This window comes from Aptenodytes forsteri, unplaced genomic scaffold (genome assembly GCF_000699145.1).
Source record: "Aptenodytes forsteri isolate BGI_AS27 unplaced genomic scaffold, ASM69914v1 Scaffold16, whole genome shotgun sequence".
Lineage (NCBI taxonomy): Eukaryota > Metazoa > Chordata > Aves > Sphenisciformes > Spheniscidae > Aptenodytes > Aptenodytes forsteri.
Genome location: NW_008794753.1, coordinates 1101213 through 1111812, shown reverse-complemented (window position 1 = coordinate 1111812; position 10600 = coordinate 1101213). Strand labels below are relative to the sequence as shown.

General features: G+C 45.9%; 3 protein-coding genes across 3 annotated transcripts in view; 1 reads left to right on the top strand and 2 right to left on the bottom strand.

The window, feature by feature from the left end:
* LOC103894766 (inositol 2-dehydrogenase-like) overlaps positions 1 to 151 on the bottom strand; it is a 10093-nt gene extending 9942 nt beyond the window's left edge. The window contains exon 1 of the mRNA XM_009274221.1: positions 120 to 151. Coding sequence (XP_009272496.1) covers positions 120 to 151 — 32 coding nt within the window. The remainder of the gene's footprint in view (positions 1 to 119) is intronic.
* Positions 152 to 1172: 1021 nt separating this feature from the next.
* CCDC27 (coiled-coil domain containing 27) lies at positions 1173 to 2802 on the top strand. The gene is made up of 4 exons (XM_009274114.1): positions 1173 to 1218; positions 1499 to 1711; positions 2340 to 2444; positions 2569 to 2802. The coding sequence occupies exons 1-4, from the start codon at positions 1180 to 1182 to the stop codon at positions 2704 to 2706; spliced, it is 495 nt and encodes a 164-aa protein (XP_009272389.1). The 5' UTR covers positions 1173 to 1179; the 3' UTR covers positions 2707 to 2802.
* Positions 2803 to 3067: 265 nt separating this feature from the next.
* LRRC47 (leucine rich repeat containing 47) lies at positions 3068 to 10599 on the bottom strand (the record flags this gene model as incomplete). The annotated part of the gene is made up of 7 exons (XM_009274220.1): positions 3068 to 4481; positions 5986 to 6075; positions 6735 to 6837; positions 7726 to 7841; positions 9086 to 9202; positions 9976 to 10422; positions 10504 to 10599. Coding segments are annotated over 7 exons (1209 nt in total), but the record flags the coding sequence as incomplete, so codon positions are not given.
* Position 10600: the final 1 nt, after the last annotated feature.

Genomic DNA, 10600 nt, shown 5'->3' with positions numbered 1-10600 from the left:
CGCCCTGCTCCGGGCCCGGCGCCTGACGACGCCGGGAGAGGGGGCGAATCGCCGTCCCAGGCACCGGGAAGGACGCCGCCACCTCTGATCTCGGGCTTCGGCCCCAGTTCTGAGCCCACCTCTCCACGCGAGAGCCCTCACCCCCCTCCATAGCGCGGGGATGGAAGGAGGGAGCTCAGGCAAAGCAGCCCCCGACGAAGTTGTCGGCGATGCTGACGATCGCGGGGTCTTGCAGGAGCAGGCGGCGCAGCTCGCCGAGACCCAGAAAGCCGAGCGAGAGCTCCGTGAGGAACTGCAGAAAGCAAGGGATGACTACAACATGGCCACAGGTACCACGGGGAAGGCGTCCAGAAAACGCACCGTTATCCTAGCGACCAGCTTCATCTTCTTGCGATTCTGCTCCTTTTACCCAGAAAAAAATTCTAGGTTACGCTCCCGTGAGCACAAAACCTGCTTTCGATTGTTGCTCACAGAGCGGGGCGGAAACACCACTTATTTTGAAACCGCTTTCTCTCCCCCCTTAGAAGTGAAGTGCATGAGGAAACCCTGCAGAGGAAGCCCTGAGCAGCATTCTGGGGCATCCAGTAGCGTTTCAGCGCTCTGGCAAACCTGTGCTTGTGTTACCAGCTCTATTAGTCCTCAGAGTAGCTCCTACCTCACACGATGACATTGCTTAAGTTTAATATATATCGCAGCAAAGTACTACGAAACGCATTGTTAACCAGCGTCGCTGTGGCTGTAGCGTTAACTTCACCCACGGTCTATACTCAGACGGTTACAACAGCTCCGCTTACGCCTACCTGAAAAAGATGCCACGAAGCTTTTGGCAGGGATTCGGTTTGCTTACAGTAGTACTCCAACCTTCCAGGTGCCATGTCTTCCTTGCAAAGACAACTGGAGATCCAAGAATCCCAGCTTCGGAGAACCAAATCTGAAAAGGAAACGCTCCAAAAGCAGCTCAGAGAGCGAGAAAGTCAGCTACAAGCCATGTCTACCAAGGTACCGCCCTGAGAGTGTGGTGGGCATCGTCGTTAGGAGAGCCGGCAGCGGGGAATTCGGGCTTTATGCAACAGTTCCCTTTCTCACAGGCAGGAGGTGCACCTGTGAACTGCAAAACCGAAGTGTAAAATATTTTCTCTTAAGTTTTGCAGTCTGAGAGAAGAACGGAAACACGAAGAAATGATGGTGACAATAGAGGAGAACTGCAGTCTTCGACAGGTAAATTCGGTGCTAAGCTGCTATAGAAAATTCTTGTATTAGCTGCTTAGTTGTGCTTGTTTTAGGCTTGGGGGAGTTTGCCACATAAAAACCACCTACTCAGTCCAGTAGTTTTAGAGAAAATGCCACGTAATAACAGTCACCAGTACTGGCAAGGTTGTTAGTCTGTAGACTCTGCCCGGGAAATACAAGAAGCATTTGGACCAGATCCTGGGAATATGTGGCCAAGCCTGCTCACTTTCTTCCTCACAGTAACAGCTTGATTTATGTATCTCCTCAGGTTGTTACAGAACAAGAATCCAAACTGGCTGAGCAGAACAAGCTGATCAGTGAGTTACAGGGGACAGTCAGCCAGCTACAGGCAGAGGTTCTTACCAGCCGATACCACATCCACAAGCAGCAACGGGCCCAAGAGGCGATCCAGAGCCAAGCTGAGACACTGCAGCACAGGGAGCTGCGAACTAGAGTGGCGCTCGAATGCATCACCAGCAGGGTAAGTGCAGCCTCCTTCACTTCAGATTCCTACCTCCCTCTTGGGAGACACTTCAACCATTTCGAGCAGGGAATCTGAAAGCTTAAGAGACATTCTTGGGCAGAAGCGCAGTGGGAGATGCACCAGGGTGCTGCAGTCCTTTGCCCTCGGGGCCCGGCTTCCCTTTGCAGCCATGGGGCCAGAGGAGCAGGAAACTCAGTCCATTTGCTTCCCAGCTTTTTAGCATGCAGCTCTTACGTCGCTTACAAAGCAAACAGGCCTCAAATACCAGAAACCCTTGAGAAACTCGAGTTCAGAACAGTTACATCGCCAGATTTCTAATAACCTTCCAGACTCAAAGTAACAGGTGTCACCTTAAAGCCATTTCCTGCAGGCATACCTGCCTGGTTGCAAGCACAGAGCCCGATACCTGGGTAAGGGACTCGGTCCACCCAGAAACACATCGTTGTCACAGTACTTGCAGTGAAGCCCAGTCAAACTGCCCGTAATTTCACATAAACAGACTTTCCATTTCATCATTCACTAGTACTTTGTCCAAGTCTGACCATGTAGTTTCTATAGATCCATGCAAATGCCAAAGAATTGTATATAAAGACTAAACACACCTACTTTCCTCTTTTATCAAAAGTTCGAAAGGTATCGAAGCAAAATAATTCAGGCTACATTCAGTACGGCAGGCAGCAGGCCTCCCCAGGCAGAGGTTACGGATGAGGAGGTGCTGGAGGCAATGCAGGTACGTGGCTCTTTCGAACCCTGCTTCTAGCAGCTGGCAAGGGACTGATGAGGTAAGAGAACACTCTGCAGTACTGCTCTCCACCTAATGCTTTCCCACCTCTTTATACGTCCCTAATTTTCAGAAAATAATTAATGAACGGATGGAGTTCCATCAGATGCTGAAACAGAAAGGCGTCAAGGTCCCGTCGCTCTACAGCATCGACACGTCTACTTCATCGCCTACCAGTGCTAAGGGAAGGAGAAAGAGTCCTGCAAGGTAGCATCTTTTAACGCCTGAAAAGCAGCCCTAACGGCTGAGTCAGAATACGTCGCCAACTTCAGGCTCCTGTTCCTTGGTTTTGAGATGGTGACTTACTAACAAATTAAACTCATTTTACTGAAATCAAGTTCTGCGGGAATATCTAATTCAATTGTTTCAACCGACTCAGAGCACAATTCACTATAAATCATTGGTCTGTAGAAACATTCGACTTCACAGGGAAGCCTGAAGCACTACTAAGGACTGCTTGGCTACAAGTAGCTAGAAAGCGTTAAGTTACCATTTTTGCAGTATACAATAGCTGCTTTGGCAAGTTTGTACAGTTACATGACTGGAAAATTCACCAATGCCAACACAAGTGACAGTGACGTATGACTGCAAGAACTGTTTTATTTTTCCATTCAATATGCAAGTCCCAACATGTGAACGTATTTGACACGGTATCTAGAAGTTCAGTTAGAGCTCTCTCTCATTTTTAACAGAAAAAAGTCAATCTGTAGGTCACCCTAGCTTATGGAGAGGTTTGCATTCATACAGGTAGTAGCCTGGATGTAAAAGTCACCCACAGGCTTATTGGACAAAAATTAGAACCACTCCAGCTACCTGTATTTTGGAAGGTGTCCCCAACACTCTTCGTGTGGCAGTGTGACAGAAAGCCCCAGGAGGGTCATGCTGGGCAAGAGTGCTTATATTCTGGGGAGACAGGGAGCTTTAGTAGTGTCGATGTAAGGCAGCATTAGCCCTCTGAACAGAACTGAACTTCACGACCAAGAATAAAGTCAGTGCTTGATCAACAGTAACGCAATGGGTACACAAGGTCACTACAACTGGCATTTCCACAAGGATGGATGATGGCTCTGAAAGGTGCTGGGACACACAAACCCCTGCAGTCAATGCAACTGACTTCACTTAAAAACGGAAGCTGTGGTTTCTGTGTTCAGGCATTAACATCACTTTAAAACTCATTCCTCAAGTTCCGACAGCAATTAAATTTTCACAATTACTCCGGATATAAAAATAGTATTATGCAGAATGAGATGTTAGCAAAGTAGTTTTGCATTCTGACTTCAGTACTGGTACATAGCACGTGACTTAGTCTCAATGCTGTCACCTACTGGATTTCTCAGTTTAGCTGCCAAAATAATAATCCAGCTGAAACATACCAGGAAGAAATAGTGATCTTACAGAAAAATACGACAGCACTCATTTTATAAATGCTAAGATGTCATAATGATTTTCTCTACAAGTTAACGCATTCTGACTTCAAATACCTTCTCTGCCTTTAAGTTCACATTTGAAGATGCTGTTATCTCTACCTAGTCAGAATGCTGATGACTTTCTGTTAAGGCTGAAAGAATGCAATACTCCTTGCCGTAGCTTGATCAAACTTTGAAGTTTTCACATACCCAGGCAGGATGCACTGCACCTTTTCTTTAAAAAAAGCAAACCACCTCACTGTGTATGAGTTGCATTGTTGAATACGGAAAAAAAAAAAAAAAAAAGAAAATTGAGTAATTTTCTTAGCTTTGCTAGCTGCTAACGTATTACAGTCAGAAGAGAGGAAACTGTGGTTAGGTCCGTTTTTGAAGGATAAAGTACTTTCAAGTTTCCATCCGTGTCCACCACTCGAACCTGCTCCACTACCAATGGAAAATTCATCGGCTGTACATTTTGGCTGGGGTTCAAATTCCCTGGTCCACAAAGAGCATCAGATTCGTTATCCGAGCCCGAATCTTCCTTATTTTCCAAGGTAAATCTGTTCAGTTCTGCAATTTTCTGTTAAAAGCAAAATACAGAAAACAAGATTAATTCTGCAGCTAAGCCCTCAGAGCAACTCCAGGTTGCTTCCAAGGTGTGGCACTGGCCAGCCTCTGGAGGAACGTCTGCCTGAAAACATTCTTCAGTGGGTTAGAATCTTTCAGGAAACCGAAAGGGCTTTTGATGTTATCACCGCTGTGCTCTCCAGGAGGCCCCGCTCCTTCTGAACAGTTTAATTTTTTGCGTTTATCACAGAACTCGGGCTTTGTCAAAGCACTGGATTCTAAGCAACAAGAGCCTGCTGTAGGATTGCCACCGACGAGTTTGCTTTCGGACCGTTTGAAATTGTCCCTGTTACCACCTTGTGTCCATGTTGTGGTTTAACCCAGCAGGCAGCTGAACACCACACAGCCGTTCGCTCACTCCTCCCCCAGTGGGATGGGGGGGAGAATTGGGGGAAAAAAAAAAAAGTAAAATTCGTGGGTTGAGATAAAGACAGTTTAATAGGACAGAAAAGGAAGGGAAAATAATAATAATAATAATGATGATCAAAGAATATAGAAAATAAGTGATGCACAATGCAATTGGCTCACCACCCGATGCCCAGCCAGTTCCTGAGCAGCAGTCGCCGCCCCCCGGCCAACTCCCCCCGGTTTATATACTGAGCATGAGTCGTATGGTATGGAATAGCCCTTTGGCCAGTTTGGGGCAGCTGTCCTGGCTGTGCCCCCTCCCAGCTTCTCGCTGGCAGGGCATGAGAAGCTGAAAAGTCCTTGACTAGTGTAAGCACTGCTCAGCAACAACTAAACCATCAGTGTGTTATCAACATTATTCTCATGCTAAATCCAAAACACAGCACTGTACCAGCTACTAGGAAGAAAATTAACTCTATCCCAGCGAAAACCAGGACAGTCAACTACACAAATCAGTTAGCCTTCACCAATGTGTCCTAAAGGTTATGTTAACCGGACAAGAAAATATACATTTATCTTGCAAAATATTTAACAGCATACTATCCTGTACTCACCACATACCAAGTTTTACCCTTTCCAGTAAGAAAGCTTTAATTAGAAGAAAGCATGTTGAATGGCATTTAATGAGACTGTCCTGCTGCTAATACAGTATCTGAAAGATAATTCTGTAATAACGATAGGACCAAGCAAGCTAATCGTCAGGCAGGCTGAGGTGAGAAATCTCCCTAAAAGAATTTATTGGCAGCAATTGAAGCCGTAAGATCACTAACAAGGGGAAGGTGTTGAAAGTCAAACCATAAATTTCCAGTTGTGGTAACACAACGTTATTCACCCTGGTGAGTTTTGAGGTCTGCCAGTTAGTCGGGATACAAGAATATAAAAACCTTCTGCGATACAGCAAGAATGGAAGAGTAAGTGAAGGAGAGGGAAAAATAATAATACTAAAATAAAAATCAACTTCTGTATTCTTCTCAATACATGTGAGCAATTAAATGTTTTGTTAAGAAGCACACCAAGAACAGACAGGATTGTTTTACTGAACTACTTACCAGAATTAGCGTGTCCATGACATCTTTGCAGATGTGTAAACTGGTATCGCTTGTCACTTCCAGAAATAGATTACGGGTGTCTCTACTAATCTGTAAGAATTTCACAGGTAAAGGCAAGTAAGGAATCAGAGCGTACTCGCCCACGGTCACTTGGCAACATTTCAATACACAAACTGAAAGAAAGACTTTTATTCAGTTCAACTGGAGGCAAAGTACTGCCTTTCTTTACAAGTCAAAAACCATATTCGTGCCCCTCAATAAAGCCATCTCCGCAAAGGCAGACTGGTGCCTTTGGAATAGCTCGCCAGAGCTTTACAGATTTACAAAGGTAAAAATGTAACTTCAAGATCCAGCTCAATCTGACAGTCTAGCAGAGAAGATTCAGGCTTTGAAGATTTATATTTGGAATGCAATCACAAGTTTCACAGAACTGCACGTATCTTTGAATCTGGAGTTAAATCTCTCTCAGTAGAAAGAAACACTGTTTAATTCTGATTAACGTATTAACGTATTAATTCTGATTAACATATTTCCACTAACAGAGAGTACCTTTGTTTTCTCACTATTGGTTATTGGTGGGAAAGAAATCACAATGCCTTCGGCATCCACGAGACATGGGTAGTTATCTTTGCCATCCAATAACTGGAGATACCTGCCATGAAAAACAAAGAAGCAAAAAGCGAGCAACTGAAACAGCAGCTGGACACAACGGCAGAAAATTGTAACATATTTCCACTAACAGAGAGTACCTTTGTTTTCTCACTATTGGTTATTGGTGGGAAAGAAATCACAATGCCTTCGGCATCCACGAGACATGGGTAGTTATCTTTGCCATCCAATAACTGGAGATACCTGCCATGAAAAACAAAGAAGCAAAAAGCGAGCAACTGAAACAGCAGCTGGACACAACAGCAGAAAATCAGGACAAAACCGAATTAGTGTGTTCCTGATCTACCACGTAGCAAAAACAGAAGTCAGAGCACTAAAATTCAGCAAAACGGTATCATAGTGATACAGCTGAGGAAGGCCACCAGCTGCAGGAATTGATGGGCTGGAACCATAAAGTAACCTACATTTTAATATCCACGCTGTCAAAGTAGATAGACATGCTTCTAGTGCTTTCAGAGATCCCAGTGCTCAAACAGGAAAATCCGAGTCCACTGTCTGATTCTTCCAGACAGCTTACTTAATTTTCCCTCTTACTTACTATGGCGATATACAGTTCTCCCATCATGTACTTGGCAAATTTCCCCAAGTCATACGAGCGACAGATATGAGCGGTGATCTCTGCATGAGCAGTAAACAGAATAGGGCAGTACCACACCCTGCTTTGTCGTCCATCTGTTACCACGTGCAGATTTACCGCACCTCTGATTTGCTTAGTTTATTGAATGTGCACAACATACGCTTCATTCCTCCTTGTTTCCTTTCTATTTGCTATTCTAAATATATCTGTCACCTCTAAGAATAATTCGTATGACCAGAATTTACTCTTGATGCAGCTGGAAGTAACAGAAGGCACTCATCATCCTCATTTCACACCAGGTTACTCTTTACCTATAAATTCAGCTCAGTGTTTTTCATCTCAACTCCTAAAAGCTCGCGCTGGGTTTGTTAACCCCATCGCCATTACAGAACATGCTTCATAATACATTTGAGCACATTTTCTTCAGTGCTGTTTTTCCATACAAGTTACCAAAATTCACATGAAGAAAACCCACAAAAGGTCAGTATACTGACTTGTGCAACCCAGAAACATTCTGACGCTTCTTCTGTTTCCTCTGCTCCTCAGCTTCTGACTGCAGCTGACGGAGAAGATCCTTTGCCTTGATCTCCTTTCGACCCAGGGGCATTATCTACACCATACAAGAAAACAAAGGTTTGAGTTTAAGAGTGACTCAAAGACCAGGGTTGTTAAAACTCTCCTGTAAGCAAGACAATAATTAAAACCATACTTCTGTATGCTGTCATTCCTAACACCTTATTTGGTATGGGAATACACTTTCTATTTCACATGGACTGCTATGATCACAGGGAGTTTAAACCTCTGCGTGAGCTCCAACACCCACTTGAAAAACAGGCTCATTTGCTAGTACTAAATCAGGCGTGGACAGTTTCCTTAGCCAGTTCCTTCACTGTCGTTACCCCCTGAATAATGTGAAAACCTGCTGTCTCGTAGCAGAAGCCATGGACGAAAGGCTTTGTGAGCCATCAGGAAAACGAAGAATTCATTCCCAAGGACCAGGCCACGTGCACAGAACAGTTGCAAACACAAGGTGTCTAGAGAGCAGAATGCCACAAAAACTTTGGGTCAGCCCCAAAGAGTCAGAATATCCTGACTGTTCAGTCCTCCAACGAGGTGGGTTCTGGAGGCAGGATATCAATGGACAGACTGAAATAGGCCTAAATAAATAAGGATGACAAATTTGAAGTATCATTTTTGTATTCTGGATTGAAGTTACAAGTACAGTCTAAGAGCTTGTCACACAAATATACTGCAAGCTTTTTTTTTTCCCCCTCTCTTCTTTGAAAGCAGCAACATAAACAACTCAAGACTGGGTAAATAAACAGAACCTGAGTTGATTTTAATTAGGTTACCTTGAAGGCTGCTGCCATTCGAGGTGCACTCATACGACTGAGCACCTGCCTTGCTGTATGACACTCCAGGCACATCCTAACGTATACGGACCTCCAGGGAACGTTAAGATGGTAAGACCACAACGCAGGAGAAAGGGTCAACACTGAAACACCAATACCTCAGTCACCCTAAGCCAAGGTACACATTAAGCAAGATCAGAATGTTTGTAGAGAAAAAAAAAAACCCAAACCCTGCATCTGCTTTCCATGATTACTTTAAGTCCTCAGACAGATGCACTCATAACTGGTCCTGGAGTAATACTAGGCAGCTCTGTGAGGCTTGTTCAAGCAGGCTTTGTTACAGCAGGATAGCAAGAAAGTTAGCACAGCTTCGAAATTAAAGTTCCTGGAGTTAGTTTTACGAGCATCTACAGGGTAAAAAAAAAAATTCTTTCCATTCTACACAGTTCCAGAAAGCAAAAGGAAAAAAATTGGAAGGGCCCACCAGTGCCACTGGCCCTACCTTCAGTTCATCAGGAGGCTGAACATCATATACCAGAGGACCTTTGATCAACTGCAAGTCGTGGGTGGCAATTGTGGCTGCTGTCCGCTTTTCACAGATGTCTTCGTGCAGTTTAGTCTAAAATGTAAAAGAATGCCATCAAAATATATCAAAAACATCAACATGATTTATTCCTCCAAGGGTTCAGATCCTTCTATATTTAGTGTTTGCAGCATTATCAGCTAGTTGAGTAACCCTTTTGCATTAAATGGAGCCCTTCTCTTCACCCGCAAAATAATTTTATCTGGATTACAAACCAAACATAAAGATAGTGAAGGACAGCACGCGACATGTTTCTCAACAGGGAGATAAACAGGTTTAAATCAGAGAACAATCACAAGTACGTGAGTCTCATAATCCGAAAGAAGCTAACACCTGCCATCGAACGGACAGGCGAGCAGTACGCCAGGTGAAAGATACTTTGGTTGGAAGGTTAGGCGTGCAAGACAGTTTTAGCTCACATTAGGGAACCTGGAGCCAAACCAAGGTACGTTGGTACCGTGGAGGTGGGTTTACTACTGGTTCTGAACAGGTTCCACGGCACTAACAAGCTGTTGTTACAGAGGCAACGCAAATGCGCGTGCGTTCATCGCCCTCTCGTGGCAATATCTAAGCTCCTACTAGGTTCTTCATGAACACCAGTCTTGCTTATTACAGAGCGACTAGGCGGCACGCCGCTGGCAGAGGCCACGCTGCAGTGCCATCCCGCTGTACCCTCACCACCCGCTCAGTGAAGAGTTCACTCCAAGTTTCAGAAACTTATCTGCTGGAAGGAGCCTAGAACGGTCCGTTTCCAACGCTGCTAGCAACGTTCCTGTTGCAAATGAGTAACACAAGACCGCAGCAATTACCTGCGTGGACAGGAACCTCTTCAGAGCGTTTCCCGCCTTTAAGTTCACTCCCTTCAGCACGCAGCACACAATGAAGGGTCGAACATCTTTGACGCCCGGGCTCGCTTTGACCACCAAGGGCGCAGGGTTTTCGGAAACGTGCAGAACCTTCACCAGCAGCTTGCTCGCCTCCTCCAGCTCGTCCTGCTCCCCATCCCTGCCATCCTTCTTCTGCTGCTTCTCCCTCTTCTTCTTCCTGGCCTCCTCTCTGGCGCTCTCGGCCTTCCCCTTCCCGCGGCCCCCAGCCCGCAGGTACTCCAGGATGGCCTTCGTCTGGCAGCCGTTGACCATCTTCTCCAGCCGCTTGTCCTTCAGCTGGTTGCCCCTGAAGTTGGCCTCCTTCAGCCGGGGGCAGTCGGCCAGCGCGGCGGGCAGCTCCCTCAGCTGGTTGTTGGCCACGTCCAGGCTCTGGAAGAGACAGAGACGGGGTGGTCAGCGATGGCGGCGGGAACCCGGGTCAGCGGCGGGGGGCCGCGGGGCCGCTCCCACCTTGAGGGCCGGCAGGGCGGCGATGTCGGCGCCCAGCTCCGCCACCTCGTTGTCGGCCGCCTCCAGGCGGCTGAGGAGCGGGAAGGGCCCGCCGGGG

Excerpts from the sequence above, each read along its gene's own strand:
- CCDC27 (XM_009274114.1), top strand. The coding sequence starts at position 1,180 with ATGATGGTGACAATAGAGGAGAACTGCAGTCTTCGACAG. Across the intron at positions 1,219-1,498 it reads AGAACTGCAGTCTTCGACAG|GTTGTTACAGAACAAGAATC; the intron begins GTAAATTCGGTG and ends GTATCTCCTCAG. Across the intron at positions 2,445-2,568 it reads AGGTGCTGGAGGCAATGCAG|AAAATAATTAATGAACGGAT; the intron begins GTACGTGGCTCT and ends CCTAATTTTCAG.